General features: G+C 48.0%; 10 protein-coding genes across 10 annotated transcripts; 5 read left to right on the top strand and 5 right to left on the bottom strand.

The window, feature by feature from the left end:
• The first annotated feature begins 1,085 nt into the window (after nucleotides 1–1,085).
• FVEG_09346 (H+/K+-exchanging ATPase) lies at nucleotides 1,086–5,006 on the top strand. Its single transcript, XM_018898334.1, has 10 exons — nucleotides 1,086–1,361; nucleotides 1,411–1,484; nucleotides 1,543–1,811; nucleotides 1,868–2,409; nucleotides 2,464–2,704; nucleotides 2,753–3,150; nucleotides 3,202–3,550; nucleotides 3,599–4,066; nucleotides 4,119–4,231; nucleotides 4,280–5,006. Exons 1-10 carry the CDS (start codon nucleotides 1,150–1,152, stop codon nucleotides 4,896–4,898), a joined length of 3,285 nt encoding a protein of 1,094 aa, XP_018756199.1. The 5' UTR covers nucleotides 1,086–1,149; the 3' UTR covers nucleotides 4,899–5,006.
• A 585-nt stretch (nucleotides 5,007–5,591) lies between these two features.
• On the top strand, nucleotides 5,592–6,767 carry FVEG_09345 (hypothetical protein; the record flags this gene model as incomplete). Its single annotated transcript, XM_018898333.1, has 2 exons — nucleotides 5,592–5,997; nucleotides 6,052–6,767. 2 exons carry the CDS (start codon nucleotides 5,592–5,594, stop codon nucleotides 6,765–6,767), a joined length of 1,122 nt encoding a protein of 373 aa, XP_018756198.1.
• A 1,886-nt stretch (nucleotides 6,768–8,653) lies between these two features.
• Nucleotides 8,654–10,561, top strand: FVEG_09344 (phosphate-repressible phosphate permease; the record flags this gene model as incomplete). The annotated part of the gene is made up of 4 exons (XM_018898332.1): nucleotides 8,654–8,726; nucleotides 8,777–10,100; nucleotides 10,147–10,301; nucleotides 10,359–10,561. The coding sequence occupies 4 exons, from the start codon at nucleotides 8,654–8,656 to the stop codon at nucleotides 10,559–10,561; spliced, it is 1,755 nt and encodes a 584-aa protein (XP_018756197.1).
• A 423-nt stretch (nucleotides 10,562–10,984) lies between these two features.
• Nucleotides 10,985–11,746, bottom strand: FVEG_09343 (hypothetical protein; the record flags this gene model as incomplete). Its single annotated transcript, XM_018898331.1, has 1 exon — nucleotides 10,985–11,746. The coding sequence occupies one exon, from the start codon at nucleotides 11,744–11,746 to the stop codon at nucleotides 10,985–10,987; it is 762 nt and encodes a 253-aa protein (XP_018756196.1).
• Nucleotides 11,747–13,523: 1,777 nt separating this feature from the next.
• FVEG_09342 (hypothetical protein) lies at nucleotides 13,524–15,123 on the top strand (the record flags this gene model as incomplete). Its single annotated transcript, XM_018898330.1, has 2 exons — nucleotides 13,524–14,946; nucleotides 15,008–15,123. The coding sequence occupies 2 exons, from the start codon at nucleotides 13,524–13,526 to the stop codon at nucleotides 15,121–15,123; spliced, it is 1,539 nt and encodes a 512-aa protein (XP_018756195.1).
• A 112-nt stretch (nucleotides 15,124–15,235) lies between these two features.
• FVEG_16565 (hypothetical protein) lies at nucleotides 15,236–16,087 on the bottom strand (the record flags this gene model as incomplete). Its single annotated transcript, XM_018905813.1, has 3 exons — nucleotides 15,236–15,510; nucleotides 15,561–15,856; nucleotides 15,914–16,087. The coding sequence occupies 3 exons, from the start codon at nucleotides 16,085–16,087 to the stop codon at nucleotides 15,291–15,293; spliced, it is 690 nt and encodes a 229-aa protein (XP_018756194.1). The 3' UTR covers nucleotides 15,236–15,290.
• Nucleotides 16,088–17,256: 1,169 nt separating this feature from the next.
• FVEG_09339 (hypothetical protein) lies at nucleotides 17,257–18,605 on the bottom strand. Its single transcript, XM_018898329.1, has 2 exons — nucleotides 18,220–18,605; nucleotides 17,257–18,169 (listed from the first exon to the last, which is right to left on the bottom strand). Exons 1-2 carry the CDS (start codon nucleotides 18,461–18,463, stop codon nucleotides 17,592–17,594), a joined length of 822 nt encoding a protein of 273 aa, XP_018756193.1. The 5' UTR covers nucleotides 18,464–18,605; the 3' UTR covers nucleotides 17,257–17,591.
• A 705-nt stretch (nucleotides 18,606–19,310) lies between these two features.
• Nucleotides 19,311–20,325, bottom strand: FVEG_09338 (hypothetical protein; the record flags this gene model as incomplete). The annotated part of the gene is made up of 2 exons (XM_018898328.1): nucleotides 19,311–19,813; nucleotides 19,869–20,325. 2 exons carry the CDS (start codon nucleotides 20,323–20,325, stop codon nucleotides 19,311–19,313), a joined length of 960 nt encoding a protein of 319 aa, XP_018756192.1.
• Nucleotides 20,326–20,689: 364 nt separating this feature from the next.
• FVEG_09337 (hypothetical protein) lies at nucleotides 20,690–21,077 on the top strand (the record flags this gene model as incomplete). The annotated part of the gene is made up of 3 exons (XM_018898327.1): nucleotides 20,690–20,692; nucleotides 20,750–20,897; nucleotides 20,947–21,077. The coding sequence occupies 3 exons, from the start codon at nucleotides 20,690–20,692 to the stop codon at nucleotides 21,075–21,077; spliced, it is 282 nt and encodes a 93-aa protein (XP_018756191.1).
• Nucleotides 21,078–21,352: 275 nt separating this feature from the next.
• Nucleotides 21,353–22,701, bottom strand: FVEG_16564 (hypothetical protein; the record flags this gene model as incomplete). Its single annotated transcript, XM_018905812.1, has 3 exons — nucleotides 21,353–21,787; nucleotides 21,835–22,167; nucleotides 22,249–22,701. The coding sequence occupies 3 exons, from the start codon at nucleotides 22,699–22,701 to the stop codon at nucleotides 21,353–21,355; spliced, it is 1,221 nt and encodes a 406-aa protein (XP_018756190.1).
• Nucleotides 22,702–23,256: the final 555 nt, after the last annotated feature.

Raw genomic sequence — 23,256 nt, 5'->3', positions numbered from 1 at the left:
AGTGGCTTGCGAAATGACCGTGACAGCGTTGCACTGACGGGGACCCTGAACGCTAGGACCCGGCGCTAAAAAGCTTGTCTCGCACAGCCAAGACGTCGTAAATCGAGCCTCTAAAAAGGTCAGTCCAACTTTTCATCCGTCCGTCCAACGTGAGAGAGAGTGAGTGGGCTCCCAGCTGCGCCCGCTCCTAGCGTCTCGAATTTCAGATTCCTCATTTCATCCAGGCCTTGTTTCCTCACTGCTAGCGAGCTGCCAGATTTCGGCTAGAGGGAGGGGTTCGTTCACAAAACCTGCATTTGCTGCAACCACATATCTGTATGTACACCCACCTGCTCGGAAAGAAAAGGCTTGTTTTTTCTTAGCCCTTGCTTATTTCTGTCAGTGGGAGTGCATTGATCACCTTCTGCCTGTGCTGCATCATTAGTGAGACTGAGCCTGCATGCGCGACAGGTTGCCCAGTTCAGGCACATGCCGAACCGGATTACCTAGACCGATCGACGCTGCGCCTCCTCAGCTAGGGATTTCGTCCAATGTTGTCGTGTCTCGATATTCCCTCACTTGCACTCTGCACGAGGAACAGAGACTCCCCACGATTCCTTCACGTCATAGCTCATGGATTACTCGTTTAAGCGTAAACTGCTATCGAGGCAGTGCACACCACATGCCCTAGAATAGCCAATCGTATACGCATGAAACACCAAGTTGGTGATGTCTTAACCGCGGTATTGCTACACTCCCAGGGCTGGTCTAACATCATGACACCAAGGAGGGCGCGCTTCTCGTTTATCGACACCGGTTTTTAAAGTTCCCTACGCCAGGTCCTGTGGAGAAAAGGGATCGAGAAAAGAGAAAAGCCACTAATCCTGGTTTGAACGTGGCATCAGAGGCGGAGCTGAGCTATGATCCGAGAAATGTATCTTTACTATGGATTCACTTACACGAAATACTTCACCCAGCCTTTACGACGTCGCTTAACGCGAACTGTCCTGGAAATGATGAGCGATTATCCTGCTACCCACGTACCAAAACAAATATCAAGGCTCGCACTCTCCCATCTTCTCCTGTCGTTCTACCACTCTATTCTACTCTGTTACTTGCCCTTAACATCTCTTCTGTTCTCACTTGGTTACTTGTCCTCTCACCTTCAATATGATTGAAGACGAGAAAAAGGACGTCGCTGTTTTTGGTGAGCGCATTCACTGGAACGATGACGACGAAGCCGGTCGCGTTTCGCGTCATGGTGAGCGGCGCTCTCGTAGACGGTCGAGGTCTCGCTCGAGGGATTCGTTGAGTATCCATCGAGCGGGCTCGAGAAATCGCGCTGATCCGTCGCTTGTTCTACCTGTCACCTATCGCACAGTGTAAGTCGCGTTGAGGATAAAGGATGTAATTGTACTGATGTCTGGACAGCTCATTCAACATCGAGGAGTCCAAGGGGAAAGAACAAGCTGAACTAGCCAAGGCGAAAGACGTCACTACAAAAGGTAAGGTATCCTCACTTGACTCTATGTTAACTTGTACTTATTCCTGACGCGCGTGTAGCTTTGACGGACCTAGAGTGGCATACCATCGCGCCCTTCGACGTCGAAAAGCGCCTTACTACTTCATCCACCGCTGGCCTTTCCACCGAACAAGCTGAGAGAAGACAACGCGAATATGGCAGAAACGCGCCATCTCCTGCTAAGACGCATTGGTTCAGAACAATCTTTCTCTACTTCTTCGGCGGTTTTGGAAGTATTCTTCTCACAGGCTGTATCCTCGTCTTTGTCTCGTGGAAGCCATTGGGTGATCCTCCTGCTGTTGCCAACCTCGTGAGTCTCCCTATTCCCTGTCTTTTTTTTTCTTTTCGGTTTGCTGATGTTAGAAGGCCCTCGCTATTGTGCTCCTCGCCGTGTTCTTCATCCAAGCCCTCTTCAACATGTTTCAGGACTGGTCTACATCACGTACCATGTCCTCCATCAAGAACATGCTCCCCGAAGAAGGTCACGTTATTCGTGATGGTAATCTCGTCGATCTCAACGCTGCAGAAATCGTTCCAGGCGATGTCATCAAGGTCAAGGCTGGTAACAAGCTACCCGCTGATATCCGCTTGATCGAAGCTTCTTCTGACGTTAAATTTGATCGTTCTGTTCTCACTGGAGAGTCTAAGCCTGTGGCGGGTACTGTGGACCATACTGATACCAATTATCTTGAGACGCATAACATTGGTCTGCAAGGTACACACTGTATCCTTGGTTCATGTACTGGTATTGTAGTTGCTACTGGTGATAGGACGGTGTTTGGAAGGATCGCGAGTTTGACGAATGAGCCGAAAGTACAGATGACGACGCTTGAGAAGGAAGTCCTTTACTTTGTCATCATCATTGCTAGTATCATGATCAGTATGATCGCTGTTGTATGCATAATTTGGTACGTCCCCTTATCGTCTCAACCTTCTGTTACAAAGCTAACATCTTTCAACAGGGGCGCGTTTCTGAAAAAGAAGCATCCTGACTTCATCAACGTACCAACCCTCATCGTCAACTGCGTCAGCGTCGCCATAGCTTTCATCCCCGAAGGTCTCCCCATCTCAATCACAGCTGGTCTCACCATCACCGCCAACCTTATGAAGAAGAACAAGATTCTCTGCAAGTCCCTCAAGACTGTCGAGACGCTTGGATCTGTTTCTGTAATTTGCTCTGACAAGACCGGTACCCTGACTACTGTAAGAATTCTCTGTCGTGTACATATGAACTGCACTAACAAGCTACAGGCCAAGATGGCTGTCTCTGACTGTGCAGTCGGAGGACTCAACATGACCATTGAGAACGCTCGCGGCAAATTCGGCCAGTCTAAATCTACCACCCACCCGATCATCCAACTCCGTGCTTTAGCTGCTCTTTGCAACGCATCTGAATTTGATGCCGCTACAAAGGATGCCCCGCTGGCTGACAGAAGAATCTTTGGTGATGCGACTGATCAAGCAGTCCTCCGATTCGCCGAGTTTGTTGACCCAAGTAGCGTTGGTTACCTCCGTGCTTGCTGGAACAAGATTTATGATCTTGCTTTCAACAGTAAGAACAAATTCATGATTCGTTGCTTCTCCTGCACCAGGACCGAAGCTGTAGCTGCTACACTGAGTAAGGAGACAGCGTTCAACAATGATGATATGTAAGTAGTCACCAGGGCATTCAAGATGAACTTCCTAACCATGGTATCTAGCCTCCTGACAATCAAGGGTGCTCCTGATGTTCTCATCGGCCGTTGCTCGTACTATGTTTCTGAACATGGTGAAACTATCCCTCTAAATGCTGCTATGCGAGCTACGGTGGAGCAGCTGAAGAACACGTACTCTTCACAAGGTAAACGATGCTTGTTGCTCGCTCGCAAGATCATCAAGAATAGCGACTTGCCTAAAAATCGGGAGACGAGTGAGTTCGAGCATGCAGTCACACGGGAGTCCAATACTGGTCTTACTTTCGTCGGAATGGTCGCCATCGTGGATCCCCTTAGGCATGACATTCCTCATGTTGTGAGCACATTGCGCGGCGCTGGTATTCGTATCGCTATGGTAAGTCCTCTCTCACTGCTAACTAGGACCCAAGCTGACAGTCAACAGGTCACTGGTGATTTTGCCCTCACAGCCCTAGCCATCGCCCGCGAAGCCGGCATCGTAACCTCCCAAACCGTCGATGACAGCACAGCCCTCCAGCGCTACAGGCCTGACGACACCAAAGACTCACCTATCTCCCACCTCGGCGCCATCGTCCTCAGCGGCCCGGAACTCATGTCTCTTAATGAACATCAGTGGGAGACACTTACTCACTACGAGGAGATTGTGTTTGCGCGAACAACGCCCGAACAAAAACTTCGAATCGTGCGTGAGTTCCAGAAGGGCAATGTTGTAGCCATGACGGGCGATGGTGTCAATGATGCGCCATCACTGAGGGCTGCTGATGTTGGTATCTCGATGGGTAGTGGCTCGGATATAGCTATGGAGGCGGCTGATATGGTGTTGTTGGATACATTCTCTTCTATCATTATTGCTGTGCAGTATGGACGTGTTGTCTTTGACAATCTCAAGAAGGTATGTCTTGAAAAGCTCTATGCAAAGAATCACAGATTGACACTCACCCTAGGTCATCTCCTATCTCTTGCCTGCCGGTTCTTTCTCCGAGTTCTGGCCGGTCATGGCCTTTGTCGCCTTTGGCTTACCCCAAGCTCTCTCTTCATTCCTCATGATCATCATCTGGTAAGCATCACCATCACTAGCATCCCAACACTTACTAACCTTTACTAGCTGCTTCACCGACTGCGCCGCCGCCACAATGCTATCCTACGAAAAGCCCGAAGCTGACGTCCTTACCCGCCCCCCACGCAACATCAAGAAAGATCGTCTCGTCAACTGGCAGCTCATCCTCCAAGCATACGGAGTCAACGGCGTCCTCCAAACAGTCGCATCCTTCGCCATGGCATTCTGGTATCTCCAGCGTCAAGGCATTCCCTTCAGCGAGCTGTGGTTCAGCTTCGGAAAGCTCCCTGCTGGTATCGATCCAGACTACTACCTCGCCAAGACCAACGAGGCTTCGTCTATCTACTTTGTCAACCTTGTTGTGATGCAGTGGTTCAATTTGATGGCTACTAGAACTCGTCGACTTAGCATCTTTCAGCATCCTCCTCTGTTCAACCCGAACACGCAGAACTGGTACCTGTTCCCTGCGATTATCTTCTCGCTTGCTATGGCTATCTTCTGGCTGTACATCCCGCCTCTGCAGCCTGTTCTTGGAACTACGCCTGTGCCCGTTGAACACTGGTTTCTTCCTTTTGCTTTTGGTATTTTCCAGCTTTTGCTAGATGAGGCTCGCAAGTTTGGTGTCCGGAAATGGCCTCATGGAATACTGGCCAAGTTGGCTTGGTAAGAAATGTATCGTCTTTGGCCTGCTCTTGGTTTCAAGGTGGGCACTCTAGATTAGTGCATTACCCTAGGGTATGATCTTAGACAGACAAACGAATAGCATATATAAATCTTCTAGTTCTATAGAACGCATGGCGAGTTGATGTGACGTTATCTCAGCTTTGTCTCGGGCCTACAGTGGAGGTTGTGTGACATTCTAAGGGCAATCCCTCTTCTGCCCGACTTTGAGTGCTACAGAAGTGGAAAAATTGGCCACTCTTTGCGAGAGGCCTCGAGAATTTGCGTTTCTTATTGAACTCCATTCTGAAAGCTTGTGTAACTAAGTTCTGCGAGATGAATTTTTAACTCTCAGCCACAAGCCTCAACTGCAAATAACACTTCTAGCCCACAACTTAGACATCGATACCACGACGACTGACCAATGGCCACTGTTTAGACTTTATGCCACTTGGCCCGACGCAGTCCTGTAGCATAAAAATATTTGTAAACAGAGTTAATATTTCCAAAAGTAGATCTATGATGCGTCGAAAATAATACTGAATGTTTCGAGAAACTTTCAGTGAAGATTCTTAAATTCGAACATAAAGTAGGTAGGTGTAATTGGTTTTTCCCGACTCATCCTCTCTTCTCAACCTGTTCTCCTCTCTTCTTTTCTTGACGCTTCATCTTGTGGTTTAATTGCCTTATGACCCGAGTCATGGAGTCTTTCCCTTTCGAACGATTGCCTATAGAGCTCAAGATCAAGATCATCAGACTTGCTATTCCCTCGACCCCAGCGCGCTTTGTAAGGAATGGCTTCCAAGTATGCTTGGTTAATGGTTGGGGGCATGAAGATGAGGAAGAATTGAGACGATTCCGCGCTTCGTGCCCGGAAATCAAGGCAATATGTGATCAAATTCGGTACTTCGTGGTATGTTTGCGTGGAAAAGCTGTGTATCGACTTGACCCTCTACACGACACATTCAAGATAAATGTCCCGGTTCCTTGGTATTTATCTGGAATTCCCCAGAAGAAAAGGCCAGAATCCTCTCAGCAAGCAGGCCTTCCTATCAGGCGCATGGTCTATTGGACCCTAGAGCCTTGGATCTCAACGGAAGCTCAAGGTTCGTCCCCCCGCGCCTGGATCATAACTAGAGGTATTGACATCATTACAGTAGGTTCAGTACCTAGCGATGCGCGAGAGACGTTTTCCCAGTTGCCTTTCGACTCCTCGTTACCTATATGGCAGTATACTCCAAAGCTTAAGGCGTTTACATTGGTCATTGACAAGTGTGATTGGAGTTGGCATATCGAGAGTTTTCAGCAATATGGGCCAGGAACCAGCGCAAGAAACAATATCCATAGTCTCCTCCCTTATGGATTCACAAATGCTGGCTCGCTACGGCTTCAGAGTGATACTGGTATTACATGGATGCTGGATCCGACTCGCACCCTACACCACTATGGTTATCCTGGAGATCCTTTGACTTCTTCCCCGAGCGCATTTTGGCCATATCCACCGATGATTGGCTTACATGGGTACAGCCGAGGCAGTAGATCCCAGGGAGGGAAATGGGCTGGATTCAGGTACTGGACCGAGACCAAGAAGATTGAGTTTAGGCCCTTATCGTGGCCAGAGGTTGAGGATGCTATGGAGGACCGCCAAAGAGACCGGAGATGGCACCACGAATTCGTTGCTCGACTATGGATCAACCGGCCGGGAGAACCGGTCGATACTGAGCAGTCTCAATACGGTTGGGTCGAGGTGAAAGCTCCCGAAAAAGGCGACGCCCGTTGGGTAGAGCAGGTGGCAACAACGTGGAAGATGGTTCGGTATACGTTGATGAGAATGGACGAGGCTATTAAAATCGACTGGCATCTTGGAAATGCGTAAGGCGAAACAGAAAACGAAGCTTATTGTTGGGGAGAGAGACAAGCAAAGAGGAGTGATGGCAAGGGAACTTTGACTTCGTTTCCCCGGGACTGGAATTCTGGAAAGCGAGAAGCGAGTGCTAAATTGGAAGCCAAGCAAAAGTGTCAAGAAGATACATCAAGCCTCTTTACTCTTTACACTGACTCCGCACTGATTGGTCATGTATTGAGAGTTAAGTATACATTCGGCATAGCTGGACTTTACAAAGAAACCTTTGCCATTTTCCCAGAACCTGACACTAGAAGAACTTTCTCAACCTCAGCTCGCCCCAATGAGATCAATATCAACAGCCAAGACGGGGATACTTCTAGAACAGACAGGTCACCAAAGGCGACCACCGGAAAGCTGAACCACCATTACAAAAGCAGGTTAACAGCCAAGACAGACTCGTCAGTGATGGAACCTTACTGGCTCAATGCTACCAACCAGTGTCGGCGAAGCAAGCAGATGGAATACCTGATGCTTTTCCCGTTGTCAAAGCCAAGAACCACATGCACCGAGGAACAGGATGGAAAAAGCTTCGAATCGTCGGCGGTAGACTTGGCGGGGAGGGAACGTGCTTGTATGAGAAGCTCATGTTGCAGCGGGAGGAGAAGGAGTAGTGGCGCGGTCCTTGGCGAGATCTTGGCGAGGGACGGGATTGAATGAATGGGAAGATACGGGAATATTGGCTTTCTTTAATCTCTGTGTCATGGCTCAATTTGTCTTTTCGATATCACGATGGTGATTTGACTATCATCACCGTACACTCACTCTACCATATACTTTTGGTCCTGCAGTATTCGCAGCCGTTATACGGATATAAAAAGAAGTCCAAAAGAACAACTCTAATAACTTTATTCACGTTAGCCTTTTTGATCTTTACATTGTCTGAAGCAAGATACATAGTGATACACTAACCCCTGTAATGGATCAGTCTTGGCATCTGGGGAGGTCATCTCTGGGCGAACGAGCTTCTCCACGTGGAGCTCTGACCCATCTTATTGGCTCCCGCCCCTGCTCTACAGAGCCGCTCTCAACGACAATTGTTGATGCACGTGGGTTGATGAGCGGTTATAACGAATTCTACGGAGGAGAGTGTCCTTTTAGATGGAGAAAATATTTGGACACTGGTGAGCCTCTTTCTCTATGAGCATTTCTGTCATCTGGATTGAGGACGAGACTGTATTTCCGGTGTTGGTACGAAGCAGTAACGGTGACATTCTTCTTTGGGAGTCTGTTGAACGCTATTGTCGGCGAGGTCTGATCATTTCAGTACGACGGTCGTGATTTCTACCCTTGTCTGGAGGTTTGAGGCCATGTCGCGCCCATTCTGTAGGTAGATGACTCTTCTGGTCCTAGCGCATGAGCGTCAACTACCCTCGCCTGTCACTGTCACTCGCGCAGTCAACCCTCAGACAACAGCTTGAATATCATCATTCTAACAGCATTAAATCAGATATCCCAATCACAATACACGTCGTACTCATCGCTATAATACCAAGACTCACTATCCTCAACCCCTCACAACTTCATCCAAACTCCCTCCCGCCCAGACATCCCCTGCCCAACGACCATCAAGAACCCACGCACGAGATGCTCAACTTCCCCCTGCTCGCGTGCCAAGCACAATCGCCAAGACGATAAGTCTACCAAAGGACTCACCGAGGGGACCTTGCCACTAAAGACGCATGCACCATCAAGCATAAGATTAAGCTTGTTCGCCAAGCCTTACTCGCTCCACACACCATGGCACGGTGATATAAGGAGTCAGCCTGCGGGCTGTTTCTCATGCTCTTGTCCGACATCAGTTCAATTCACTCTTCTAGAACAGTAAGAGGAATCCGAATTCTCGGTCTGCCTTGATCATGGTGCTTCATCAGTACGATTACATCTTTGCCATAGGCACCATCTTTTCGTTCCTCGATGCCTGGAACATCGGTAGGTCACTCTAACCTCTACTGTAACGTGATAAGATACTGATTGATTAGGTGCCAACGACGTCGCCAACTCGTGGGCTACGTCGGTCTCATCCCGATCCATCTCCTACATCCAAGCCATGACTCTCGGCTCCATCCTCGAATTCGCTGGCTCCGTTGGTGTCGGCGCCCGCGTCGCAGACACCATCCGCACCAAGGTCGTCGACATTGACCAGTTCGAGTCCGACCCTGCTCTCCTCATGCTCGGCATGATGTGTGCCATTGTCTCGTCCTCGCTGTATCTCACCTTCTGCACGCGCATCGGTCTTCCCGTCTCGACGACTCACTCCATCATGGGTGGTGTTATCGGCATGGGTATTGCGCTTGTCGGTGCAGACGGTATTCACTGGGCTGAGTTCGATAAGGGTATCAGCTCTGGTGTCGTATCCGTCTTTCTCGCTTGGATCATTGCTCCTGGTCTGTCCGGAGCTTTTGCTGCTATCATCTTCCTTATTACCAAGTATGGTGTTATGCTGCGAAGCAAGCCTGTCTGGAAGGGTCTTTTCCTCACTCCTGTTTACTTCGGCATCACTGCTTCCCTCCTTACTATGCTTATCGTCTGGAAGGGCGGTAGCATCAAGGTTGACTTCAACGACGCCGAGACTGCTGGTATGATCATTGGTGTCGGCGCCGCTTGGGCTCTACTCATCACCATCTTCCTTGTCCCCTGGCTCTACCGCCTCGTCATCTGTGATGACTGGGAGCTTCGCTGGTGGAATATTTTCCAAGGTCCTCTCCTCCTCCGCCGTCCTCCCCCGCCCGCTCAGCCTGAAGGCGCTGCTGGTGGTATCAAGGATTTTTACGAGGGTCATCTTACCCGTGAAGAGCTTGATGGTCTTCGTCGTGCCGGTCGCACCGGAAGTGATGAGTTCGAGCGCGCTCAAGATCAGACCAGCAATGAGGGTAAGGAGGCTACCACTGAGAATAAGAAGACCTCTTCAGAGGGTACTCCCGACGTCGAGGAGCGTGTTGAGCCCAAGGCTCCTCGCAGCCTCGTCGGCCCCAAGCCTGATGGAAAGGTGTTCAGCGTCGCTGTTCTCTACTGGTACCTTAAGAAGGCTTTCCTCTCTGGTGTTGACCAAGATATCATCGCCATGCAGAAGAAGAAGAGCATGCTTACCGGTGACCTGGATGAGATCCACGCTCACGTCGCTCACTACGATAACCGTGCTGAATATCTCTACACCTTTATGCAAGTCATGACTGCCTGCACCGCTTCCTTCACTCATGGTGCCAACGATGTCGCCAACGCTATTGGTCCATATGCCACTATCTACCAGATCTGGCGAACTGGTGGTCTTGAGGGTAGCAAGTCTTCTGTCCCAGTCTGGATTCTGTAAGTTTTCTGCTTGGTCTCTTAGATCATCGACTAACTTGAGTAGCTGCTTTGGTGGTGCCGGTATTGCTCTTGGTATCTGGACTTACGGATACAACATTATGCGCAATCTTGGTAACCGTCTCACTCTCCACTCTCCCTCTCGAGGTTTCTCCATGGAATTGGGTGCCGCCATTACTATCATCCTTGCCACCCGTCTTAGTAAGTCCTTGTCCTGTATCTCATCTCGGATTGAACAGCAGCTAACAACTGTCTCAGAGCTCCCCGTCTCTACCACCCAGTGCATCACTGGTGCCACCGTTGGTGTTGGTCTGTGCTCTGGTACCTGGCGTTCTATCAACTGGCGCATGGTGGCCTGGATCTACATGGGTTGGATCATCACTCTCCCCGTAGCTGGTGTCATCTCCGGCGTCATCTGTGGTATCATCATCAACGCTCCTCGCTGGGGTTACTCTGGTTAGAGTATTTACTCTTTTTAACTCATTATCATGTACTACATACACTCACTCAAGAGTCGAGACACCCTTCCGAGTCCGTTGCGATACAAGAATGGATATGGAACCTGGGCGTGGAAACCTTTACTGTATCACGTATACAAAATGTATAGGCGTCTAATTTTATATGTGCCTTAATAAACCTTCTCTTATTCTAGTAAAGCTACAGTGATTAGTGAAAGCTTCGAAGAATGCTCTATATTGTATTGTTATAGGCCTACCTGACTAGAAGTAGCTTAATTATCTTGTATTTATACCCTCCATCATAAGATCTTTAGTGGTTATCTAGCTACATACGTCCCTTACTTATTGAAGAGGTACAATGGCCGGTATTGACTCATGAGTGATGCGTACTTGGATGAATTGTGACAATGAGCCTTGGCCTTTCTATCAAACTTCACTATCACCACCTCGGGCCCTAGGCCAAGTGCTGAATTTAAAGCCCAAGACGCTTCTGCCTCTACGTGCCTCCGTAGGGGCCACTGTGGATAAACAACGTCGCCAAGCGCTCGACGCCTTATCCGCAATGTCTTTCCAGATCTCTTTTTGCCGACCAGCATGGAGCTGAAGACTGCCAGCATCGTCGAGAATTTTATCCACCATCTTTCTTGTGTCCTTCCTTGCCTTTCGCTCCTCCAACTTTGACTTGCAGACTTCCCATACGAAGTTTACAGCCGTAAGTACGGCGACCAAGAGGGCGAGTAACTGCCCATTGCTGGAACCAAGATTGTCATCCATATCTATTTGGTTCTTCTCGATAGTGCTCTCGATGAACCAAATCGACAGGGAGCCTGGAACAGCCAATATGACGAAGATTATCCCGCGGTTGACCAAGGCCAAGACATGCAGCGTCTTGTACCGCTCCTGAAGCTCGGATGCCCGGTCAAACAGATTTCTAGCCTGCTCTTCACCTGCGGCTGCTGCTTCTTCTCGTCTCCTAGCCCATTGGAGGGTCGTGGCGAACCGTTGAATGGTCATGTGTGCCTCCGGAGCATTCCTTGTGTCTGCCTCACCCAAGGCCCGTTGGAGGTTTTCCACGTCTAAGCTCAAGAGCTTGAGTTCGCTGTATCTATGTTCTTTCATCAACTCCAGGGTCGAATCGTACTCCTCCCACATCTTTATGCCCCTATAGACCATATATGACCCACCCATGATATACAGGGCGCCAAATAGCACCCCCAGCACTGCAGAAAACTTTAGAAATCTCTGCCAATGCCTATTGAACATGTCCCAGGTCCCAAAAAAAAACGATGGGAACATCACAGCCTTCCTTACGGCCGGAAGTGGGCTCTGTAAAATAGAGCCATGGCAGACAACAACAAAGAACGCCATAGAGGAGGATCAGAAACCCAAACCCAAGAGGATCGCTGTAGAAACCAACCCGGAGAAGCTTCTCAATAAACAACAACAGCCATTTCAGCTCCTCTGCTGAATCTCGGTTTCAGTTCTGAATTGTTTGTGTAGCAATAGAGAAGTGCTTGGTATCAGGGGAAGGAATAAATCTATCTATTTTGATCTCTGGCTTTATAAGTCAACTTAGCAGCTTACTTGGGACAGTGCTTGTGGACTAAGATGTCTAAGGCTATTTATAGATTCATGAATATAGTATAGAACTTATAGAAGGGCCTGATCATAATTCCCCTTGTGATGCTACCTACGTATGCGGGAAGCCTACTTGGCTAGACAAGAAAAAACTGCACTTCGAAGGCCCGAAAAGAGAAAATATTAATAGATCGATAAAACAGCCTTCTCCTCGGCATCTGCTTCCCGCTCATTTCATTATTTTTCCAATATTAAGTAAGTATCTATTACTACTTCCCCAGACTTGATTTTCGTACGAGATTAGTGCCTTGGACCATTGCTCATGGTGCCTCTAGCGGCATATCCTGGCCAGGTACCCCATACTAAGGCGACTCCGATAAGTTCAATTTAGGTGTGGAAAGTTCCCTGGTTGAACTTACAGATGAAAAAGTTGAATATGGGCGCGTTAAAGGAGGGGTTTTAGAAGTATCAGGAGCATTGCTCAAGACTCACCGCACCAATTGTGTTCCAGCGGGATAGCAAGGATATTCCGACTGAGAAGGAATTATTTTGCTTGGCAGTCCGCAGCGTGGGCAAATATATAGCACAAGGCATAGTCCTTAAACAAAGCAGTGGCTTTTTCCACAAGGTCGGATATTTTGAGCCAGACTACCAACTTGCAATATCACTTTGAAAATGAGCAAACAACCCCGCACGAAAGTTCAGGCTCTGAGGGTTGGATTTGCACATTGAGGCTTGACGCGATAGGTGGCTTTGCTTCAGCTCCCTTTGGACACTACAGGTATGCCTGACTCAGTTTCAAGGCCCAACCCCGCACTCAATCGAAGGCTGAATTAACGAACTGTTGTTTTCCCAAGAGGGGAAACTTAAGACAACATGGAAGAAGGAACGATAATTTCTTATCAAGACTTGCTATTGCTATTTCCCGGCTCTGCTTATGGTACCACTCTACTGTCGTATTTCCCTTTTATTATGTTCATTCTTTAATATCTGACTTCATAAAGAGATAGTTATTTTTACTATACCCTCCAACCAAAGCCTGACATGTTAACACACGTGATTTTAATTGCCTCGATGCCATGTCGTAAAGTTGGTATACGTGGCAAGGCATCCATCCAACCATTCATTGTGCTTGACACTAGCCGATTTTTTATTTTCAACTCCCCGCCTTGTAACACTACCCACATATGCGGGAAGCCTACCAAAACAGGCGAGACAACCTGACTTGGCTTCAAAGGCTCGAAACCAGAAAAAGCTCATAAATGTATAAAGGCAGCCCTTCCCTAGACATCTCCTTCCCGCTGGTTTCATCCCTCTTATAACAACGCTTGCATTTCTAAGATTACCTAGTCTGCCAGTGACTTTTACGACAAAACCTGCTATCAACATGGGTATCGGACCACCACGCTTAGACAAGTACACGAGAATTCTTTCTCGGCTCTTTGAGTTCCTTGCCCTCTTTCATATCCTTAAAAGAGCCAATGGTCCCCATACCATCCCCCAACCCCCTACAGACCTGCAAGGCGCGAGACGAAGGTTTCTTTCAAGTTTGTGCTTTTTTTGCGACTACCAAAAAGGCGGGAAAACAACAACCTCAATGGCTCTTGAGTCTCTCGACAACGGTGTTGTATTTTGGATTGCATCGAACGGGTCGCCAAATGATTCCGTCATCGCGTTTCTCTCTACTGTCCTGGAGACTCTGCGAAGAGAACCTAACTCGACGGAAGCAGAAAGAGAAACAATAACAGCGATACTAACAGCTAGATACATTCAGTTTGCGGCTCCAAGATTGAGAAAAGAACGTGGAATCCTAAATCGGTCTACGCGTTTCTGCGAGGCTTACTTAACAGCAAACCTCGACACTATTCAGACGCCTGGTGAGACAGAAATACTCCCAAAGAGACACTTAGCTGACCAGAAACTAGGAGTTGCCGCTTTACTAGACTGGCTGCCCCAATTCTCTTCTGCTACAACCGACCCTTTAATCCTTTGTCGGGCCGCTTACAATGCTCGCCATGCTCCTCAGATAGCAACACTAGAGGCTTTACAACAGGAGCTGAGAGTAGCTCCAAAAGGAACAGCAGAAGCCTTTCGCTCTGTCAAACATGTTATTGGCCGTCTGGCTGAGAAGATCCGCACACCTGTCAATCTTGTCAATGACTCACGTCTGCTGAGGCCGCTTCTAAACTCCTACGAAATCAGAAGAGTAGAAGCCCCAGTCGCAGCAAAGATGCCTATGACAGATGGTTTGAGAAACCTGGATTCTATACTCAGGAGAATGCTTCCAGCAGGCGATTCGCGCCTGAAGGATATGCAAGCATATCTTGGGCAATTGGACGGCTCAATTCGGCTTGAAGATGCGATCAGAGCTATGCATGACGATGATGAAACGAATCATGGCGTCCATGCGGAGATCCAAATGCTCGAGGACTTTCATCGCAATGGACGCAAGTTTGTAGGCCGTGATCGTTACATAGCCTGTAGCAAGCTTGCTTGCTTGTGCTGCAGACTATACTTCAAATGGCACCCGGGCAGATTTGTTGAGCCTGAATCTCATCAAAAGTCATATCTCACTTGGCGTCCTATCGATCTACCTGAGGGTGGGGAGAGTCAGCACTGGCCAGACCAGCGCCGCGTTTTGGCAAATATTAGCAAAGAGCTAAGCAACCTTGTAGAGGAGCAGATTATATCCCAACAGCAACCGGCTCCATGGCAGCCGGACTCGGTGACAAATATCACTGCGGTCATGGGATCTGTCTCGCTTTCGGAAGGTGGAGAAGCGTTTGAGAGCGGCGATGGACAAAGTAACGGTTAGTTCCTTTGAAGTCATCGTCACATTTGCATTCAAGTACATCCTGACGAAGAGAGCAGTCACAGATTCTGATTCACTGGCACATCTCAATGACGACGAGACTATTGATAACACCGATGATGACTCTGGAGATAGTTACGAGGAATCGGATGGAGGTGTAGGTTTGGGTGACTGACTTGATTGGCGAGTGTACCAACCAAAGCGGCTAGCATGATTGCTGCCTCATACTTCAGGTCAACTCGACCAGTGAAGGGGTTATATACTCAAGGGTTCTGATGATGAATTACTGGACGAGTAAGGCAAATAGTTATTTCGATATGCATGATTAGGGAAAGTTTGTAGCTAAGACTTCTGCTTTCTTCTTTTCCCCTCGTGGATTTCTTCAACATGTCTCTTGAGGTTGTCAGGTCTTGTGAAAGCCATATCACATTGCAGACATGGATTGCCCTTTTGCGAGTAATGACTATCATAATGGCGAATGATGTCTTTCCTCCATGAAGCCTTGATCTGGCAGCCAGGCCAGGAACAGTGGAAAGGCTTTGCATGCGTTCGAAGATGGTTACTTTGAGCGTCGGTTAGCAAGAGAAACCTCGAGAGACTGTCGTGGCTTACTTCCTCTCGCGGTTTTTGTCGAAGGCCTTGTGACAGTCCGCATTGTTGCAAAGAAACTTTCCATTCTCGACGAACTCGTTATTTTTCAAACGAGCAACAGGAAACTCTTCAAACTTCTGGCCATCCATTATCTCCAAGCTCAGACCTTCATTCGCAGACATTGTGTCAGGTAAATGGTGGGGATCAGATGCAGTACTGTTAAATGAGAGTGTTTTTGTAGCCCCATTTTCTTCAAACGGAGGACAGGATGCATCAGAGACAGGCTCGCTTATCTGGTTGTACTCGGGATCTCCGCTCTACAGAGTGAAGTCAAGATCCAGTGAACTAGAAAGCAACATATCCCCTTGACATACTTCGCCCTGGGTTTTAGGAAGGTTGAGCAGTGAACTTGAAGAATCTGTAATAGAGAAGGAAAGGGGCTCAGGGTAGTTGAAATCCAAATACCCCTCTGGCATTGGTGGTGAGAAATCAACGCTGGAAACGTCATTCACGGTCTGAGTCATAGAGTCCATGCTCAAGCCAGACATGTCTGGTTCATGCATGGAAGAAAAGGGAGGAGCATTTTCAAGTGTCGAGTGTTCTGAATTAAACCATTGATTCGCATCAGAAGAAGGCATTAAGATAGACGGGTCCGGGAACAGTGCCGGCGAGACTGAGATTTAGGTAGGTATAACGTTAGTCAAGTGGCTATTGGAGTACTTCAGAGTACTGTATCATGACTTGGACTGTGTACATACGATCGAGGGGATAGTCCGAGTCCACGAAGTTTACTTCCGTGGACTCGTCCTCAATTTGATGATAGTTCTCGATGAAATTCATAAACTAGGCTGCTGCGACAATGATAGAGGAATGAAGTTGTTGGATAATCTTTGGTCAGAAAATTCGACAGTTGATGGCTTTTGTATCTGGCCTTTCATCATTTCTGCAGATAAGAATGTCTTACCCAGGATCCAATCAGGGCTCCAAAGCAATTCATATTTACATTTCCAAACAGGCCCCCAAACCGGTGACTTGAGAGCATCGACTTGGTGGGTCGACCTTGCATTTCAGCTTGGTCAAGATGGCCACCTTGTAAAATGTAATCAAGGGCTTTGTGGTTCCTTGATTGGCTGCATTGATTTGATGGGGAAAACCATGCACTAGGGGAGGCCTACCGCTTTGTTGGCTACGTCTTATTGGGTAAGAAGAGGGTTTGGATGCATCCAATCCGGGATCATGGGCACATTGTCTGATTCCGTCATCTTGATGGTTGTTGTTCTCTTTGTGATTTTAGAGCAAAGTGTCACACCTGAGATAGACTTCCTCAGCTTCCACGAAAGCATGGTCCCATATAGGAATAAACAAAAACACAATGATGCCCCTTGTTCTACCTGCATTGACCCCGTGTGATCATCAGCATTGTCAATACTGGCTACTAGTTCTCGTATCCAAATTCACAGGTGACACTGGTAAAAATGATCAAATCTCACTTTACCAACTGGTATTAGGTAGTATATAATCTACTTGCAACGCAGCTACCAAATCACACAGGTCACTAATTTGGTAGGGTCATTGATCAGTGATAGTCATTTCAAGACCCAGTGCAATATCGTCACCCAGATCCCGATATTGTCTTCGGCAGTTTTACTGTCAAATCTGGCTAACATCCTCTATCTGCACTGAATACAACGACGGGATTAAGGAAAAACATCAGATAGTCGGAGGACGGCAGCCAGATTGATTAAGACGAGCATTATTATATCGTTGTCTGTATTTCAAAACGGGAGAAGAGACTATTTCCAATGATTATCATCTCATCCTCAAGCCCTGATACTGCACTAGGATACGTTATGCCCCTCTGCCTCAGGCTCGTATAAATGCGGTATGGGAATATTCCAGCCACCATGTTTTATGACGATTCTGCAGCCTTCTATCACGCATGCACATTGTATTTCTGACGGCTTCTTGTGACACTCATTAAATATTAACCAAGCATTTGTTCATACTCCCAAGACTTAATTCACATACAAAATTACCGCCTTGGACCGTTGCTTATGGTACCTCGTGGATTCCCGACGGGCTTGTTGCATAGCTTGGAGGATATGTGACAGGGTCTCCTGTCAGCTCCGCCTTGGTCTGAGGAGGATCAGGCTGATTCTGTTGAGGAAGATCAGCAGGAAGTTCAGAAATTGGCCTATCTTGCTTCTTCCTCGCCAGCCACCTCCAAGTCAGCCATCCAATGCCTCCAACGATCAAAAGTCCACCGATAGCTGCACCAGCAGCCACGCCTCCAGTCGCTGCCGAAGATAGGCCAGGGCGTGAATTTGTTTCTGACGAGGGATCGGTTTCATCGCTCGAGGACGAATCGGTTGGCACAGTATTGGTGTTGCCGGCTAAGGTTGTCGATGTTTGAAGTGTAGATACTTCTGTCGAGAATGTCGAGATCTTAGACGCAGGTGCTGATACACTTATGGGCGTCTCGCTCATCGGCGCGCTAACATTGACATACTGGGATCTAGCAAGTTGAGCTTTATCGTCAGGTTCATATAATTGGAAATAATAAACTGAGTCCTCATTGTTGCTTAATGCACCTGCGATGTCGTATTGAGCCTGCCAATAAGTTCCTGTTCCTGTTGTGAAGTCAGTAAACCGATATTGGAACCAGACTTTCATAGCCTACCTTCTATTTGGGCCCCAGCATCGATGTCGTCCAGGACTTGCCAAATCCAGAGTTCGGTCTTTTTCAGATTTGTCTCATAGAGAATCGGAATCTTATCTCCTGTGTCGTAGTGTTGATTGAGTACCATGTCTCTATCGGCATCTTGCTCTGCGTCCCATTCCGGAGGACGGGCAAACTTGGAGTAACAAGATGCCAAAGGAGCGAGCAGAGTAAGCACTAGACCAGCCGTTGTCAGGAGACTCATTGCATAAAATCCGGGTGGTTCTCTGCGCTGGTAGCAGAATGAACAGTTCTAGAAGCAATCTTGCTGTAGTTCAGGGCGGGCTTCTTCCTGAAAGTCGAATTCAATAGTACTGACCAGAGGGAATATTCTCCCTTGCAGCCTGAAAAAACAGGAGCAGCTGCGCGTGTGCGAAGCACATGGCCTCCATATATGGCATTCGTGACCCGAAAGTCCGAGCCAACACTGACATGGATGTTGAGATTAATCAGTATCGCCATCTCCGTCGTCATGCAGTAGTAATCCAGGAAAGGGTTAGCTGCGGCCCAGCTCCCTCCTTATCTATTGGGGTAAATTTTAATCTTACTTGACTAGTCTAAGGGGGAGGAAGAGTTAACTAAGCGACCTATCACAAAACTATCAAAGTCATGTTTACAGTAGGCAAAGCTTCCAAGCCTTTATATATATATATATATATATATATATAGATATTGAGAAAGAGCAGCTTCTATGGCTTATTAAAATACCTGTTCTGAACCTACTCCCTGTTTCCTGCCGAGTGATGTGTTTCCTGATTTACCTAGCTGCATGCAAAAGTGGGACAACCACAACCAACAACACAACAACCAACAGCACTGAGCACGGTCACAAGACAAGGCAGTGAAACTTGGAGGTTCTGCACTTTTCTGAATCTGGAAGCTACTAGTAAAGAACAGATAGGCGAAGCAGATAAACAAGGGCTGATAGGTAAAGCAAATACGCCGAAAGTAACATCCAGAAAGGTAGCTCATTTGAGACACATACACACATTGACTTCCCGATCTAATATTCTATTTTGAGGCAATCCGGAGCCTGTATAGGAGCATGAGAATCATGCCCGAGTTCCATTTTGAGACTCCGCAAAGCTCAGCATATGTATTCTCAATCTCTCAACCAGACTGGCGACCTTATTGCTAAATTCCGAAGCAGAACCATCTAGTATATTGACATTGACATGTCTGTCAACGAAGTCGGCAAAGTGCAACCGAGCCTTTCGCTCCACCTCTCGGTCCTGCTTTTGGGCTCGTGAGCTGTTCATGAGAGGCAGGGTAGAGAAATAGTCCAGGTCTTTCGTTTCGGTCCAATTGTAGGGCGTGGGCGCGCCTTCTACTCGGCAGGCCTTGTCTGCAATGTACTTGTTAGACGGAGCCAGAACCTCTCGGAATCCATATTGGCACCCTGCCGTGTCAATTACCCACGACTCGGTCGAAGATAACAGCCCAACCTTAATCACCGTATGGAGGCAGTTGCTTAAGTCGGGGCCAGGAATCAGCTTTGGTGGCAGAAGTGGTTTTCCGATTTTGATGTCCAATACCTGGGCATTCGAGTGTACTCCTGGCAAATGTAAGAAAGGCATCACAACGTTTTGTTCTGAACTAAAGTAACCCACCTGCGAGAAGCTTGCTGGTAAGACGACTCAATAACGCGGTGGCCATCGTGCACTGGTTGATAGTGAGAGCTGCCTCCCTGTGCTGGACATTGGAGGTTAAATGGTCTGGAAAAGATCCCCATTTGACACGAGAGGTGGCAGCTCTTTGGTTCTGGTAAAGATAGAGCATCTCATCCTTAGCTTCGATATTTGTGAGGTCGATATCATATCGAATCTCTCGATAGGTCAACAATGCTGATCGAAGGATGGTGGCTGCCCTCAGCAATATTTTACGTTGCTTCATGACACGGCAACGGCTTTTATGCTCACTCCAGTGCTTCTTTTGACAATCTCGATCGCAGTAAACAACTGTCGTGGAGTCTCCAGGATCGTAATCCGGCGCATCTGTGCATCCAGCGCACCGCATGGTTGCCTGTATCCCGCAGCTGGCGCATGTTGTCGGGTGGATAGCCTCCATACTGGTGCTTGATGACCTGTTCAAGATAGACTCAATGTTGGTTCTGAGAGTTCTGTAGGCTCAGAGCTGTGCGGATACTTAAAGGATGAGACTTATGAATTCGTTAATCTTCTCTTTTCCTCTATGTGCGGGGTTTGGGGCGGTAGGCCTCCTACTTTTGTTGAGGCCTCTTTCGGATTTTCTATTGGACAAACACGTCCAATCATTTTGTGAAATGTCAAACACCTTACATGGACAGGGCTCTCGTGTCACATTACTGTCCGGTGGCAGAGCCTGGTCGGCCTCCAACGGTCCATATAAACCCCTCGTTCCATGTTCTGCCAGTTCATCATAGCCGGCCAACACATGAAGTTATACTTCCATCATGGTATGAGGGTCCTTCTCAACTTCCACAGTGGTCTAACTCTACTAACTCGGCAGACAGGATGCTCTAACGTCCAACACTTTCAACATTCCCCTCGCTCCTGCGCCGTCGCTTCCCCCAGTCTGTTTCGTCTGCAACAATCGCAGCCGACGCCTTGTCACACGGTCATCGAATAGAAACGGCAACGCAGGTCGGCCATACCATAAATGTACAAACTGTCAAAAGTTCTTGGGCTTTGCAGACTTAAGAGGCAACAGCCCAGATAATCCACCATGCTACTGCAGCGAGTCCAGCAAAGCTCAGGTCACCGGCGAGAACGGCGGTAGTCCTGGTAGATTGCATTATGTATGCAGGCTGGGCACTTGCGACTACTATGCTGAGCGAGTAGATCAAGAGAACGAACAAGTCAGGTTTTCAAGAGACGTTGTGGACCGGCTTGCAAGACTCGGTCTTGTCTAGATTTGAAATAAATATCGTGGCTGGATTATGTAGCAGCTAATATAACACTTTGCATCTTTGCACTGGTGAAATCTCTTATTTGAAGATTAGGGGCACAGTGTCATGGATCAGTTCTCTGATTAAGCCTTTTTCTAGCTTGAGGGCGCCACCCCCAATACATAGAACGTGATTTATCCTCATATCCTTTTTCTTACCCATCTCAAGTTATAGATCATCTTCCGAGTCTACTTCTTCTCGTCGTTCCCACACTCCGTTTCCCTCATAGTCCCAAGTGACGTTGTACTCATCTCTGAATCCGTACAATTTCGCACAACAGGTTTGTGGCACAGCGCCATGGAACAGTTCGCTGACTAGGCCGTTTTCAAGCTTTAGTGCGCCATCAGGGTGGAGAGAACGCAGCTCAGAGATGAGCATGGGTAACATGTCTTGAGGTTCGTTCTCAGGCTCCAGCGCGATTTTGCAGTGCTCGACAACAAGTGACTTCAATGTCGCACCATGGGATCGAACGAATTTGAACAATTGTTCCAAGCGCATTAATCCGCAGTTGAATGTGATCTTGCGTAGTCTTGGGAGAGTCTTTTCTGTTGGGATGGCGGAAAAGTGGTGTATGTCATGAGGCTCGAAGAACAGCTCCTCAAGCTGCGGCATGGATTCGAAGATGGTGCGAAGGCCTCCCCAACGCCAACATCAAGCGGAGCACCGGTTCCAAGAGTCAGATTGAACTTTGTTATGTTCGTGGCGCTGAACCCTTTGGCTAGTCGGGTAGGAAATGGTGACTGTTTGGCGAACAGGGTGATAGCTAGACCGGGCGAGCAGTCTATGCTAAGCATGTCGCAAGATGCATCGACTCTAAACTCTGTAAGTAGAGACTGCATTGTTTGATCTTCAAGGACTAAGAGAGCAAGGTGTAGCACCCTGGCCTCCCTTGCCAGAATAAAGATTTTGTATGTGCTAGCTCTTTCTAGGCGTTCGGCACGCTCATACAAGAAAGATTCCCAGTAGGTCAAATCTTGGCGACCCTGAGTCTGGCAGTCAGTCACAGAAAAACAAAAGACATATTACAGAAAGAAATGGGAATGGAGAAAATTTAGACAACGTACATTGATTTCCTTATCGAAGAACCTTTTACTGACAAGTTCTTTGAAGGCAGGTGAGCCTGCCAGGGTATTTGGTACTCCGCATGGCGTGATGTCGTCGGTCAATCGATCGTCCAAACAATCTATCCCGTAGATCGGTGTTTTGTCTAGGAGGCTTTTGCTAGTCGGCACCCAGTCACATCTCGGAGCGAAAGACACCGGATAGTACGTCTTGGATTCAAATCGCCTCCAAAATTTGAAGACAGGACTAGACGACTCAAGGCTTTGAGCGCCCTGTTGGAAGCCATTATCAATACCATCATTAGCAGTGCGATTAGTGAGGACAAGACTCTCAAGGCGCTTCAGATGGGGTAGTGCCTGCTTAAGAGCGTGGTAGTCTGCGCGGGCAAGGCGATTCTCATGATGACCCTTTTGAATGCTATTGAAGAGCTTCCAAAAGGCCGGCCAAGGAGTCATCATTTAGGTTCATATCATATTAGCTTTATGCTGTAGCCATTAGTCATTCATCGTAGTATCGATGTCTAAGTTGTGGGCTAGAAGTGTTATTTGCAGTTGAGGCTTGTGGCTGAGAGCTTATTCCGGCAGAGAGAACCTAGAAGAGCTTCCAATGCTCCTTGGGCTCATCACAGTCTTGCCAATCTGACCAGTGTTGAGATGCCGCCAGCTCAAGGAAAGATCGGCGGTTCTCTGAGGGGTCTGGGAGACTTAGCACCTTCTGGTAGGTCGGCCAGTCTGGAATCGAGACAGGGAGAGTGGTGTCATCGATGACGAGTTCACGAACACCACCGATAAGAAGCGGATTTATAGCGACTATGCGAAAGTCATCGAGGTCGAGTTGATGACATTAAATGTAGAGAACGAGAAACAGATACGGCGAGGAAATGCGGTTGAGTCTCTTGCAGGTCTCGCGAGTGGCCTTGACATTCGGAAGCATTTGACGATGTGGTCGATGACCTCGTCAAGACAGCTGAGTAGGTTGGGAGCCAATTTTGCTTCGGTGGTGAAGAGAGG

Source organism: Fusarium verticillioides, chromosome 5 (genome assembly GCF_000149555.1).
Source record: "Fusarium verticillioides 7600 chromosome 5, whole genome shotgun sequence".
In the NCBI taxonomy this organism is placed as follows: Eukaryota; Fungi; Ascomycota; class Sordariomycetes; order Hypocreales; family Nectriaceae; genus Fusarium; species Fusarium verticillioides.
Note: the sequence above shows the minus strand (reverse complement) of the source record. Positions and strands in the feature narration are given on the sequence as shown.

Excerpts from the sequence above, each read along its gene's own strand:
- FVEG_09346 (XM_018898334.1), top strand. The coding sequence starts at position 1,150 with ATGATTGAAGACGAGAAAAAGGACGTCGCTGTTTTTGGTGAGCGCATT. Across the intron at positions 2,705-2,752 it reads AGACCGGTACCCTGACTACT|GCCAAGATGGCTGTCTCTGA; the intron begins GTAAGAATTCTC and ends AACAAGCTACAG. Across the intron at positions 3,151-3,201 it reads GCGTTCAACAATGATGATAT|CCTCCTGACAATCAAGGGTG; the intron begins GTAAGTAGTCAC and ends CATGGTATCTAG.
- FVEG_09339 (XM_018898329.1), bottom strand. The coding sequence starts at position 18,463 with ATGAGTCTCCTGACAACGGCTGGTCTAGTGCTTACTCTGCTCGCTCCT. Across the intron at positions 18,170-18,219 it reads TGCTGGGGCCCAAATAGAAG|GAACAGGAACTTATTGGCAG; the intron begins GTAGGCTATGAA and ends ACTTCACAACAG.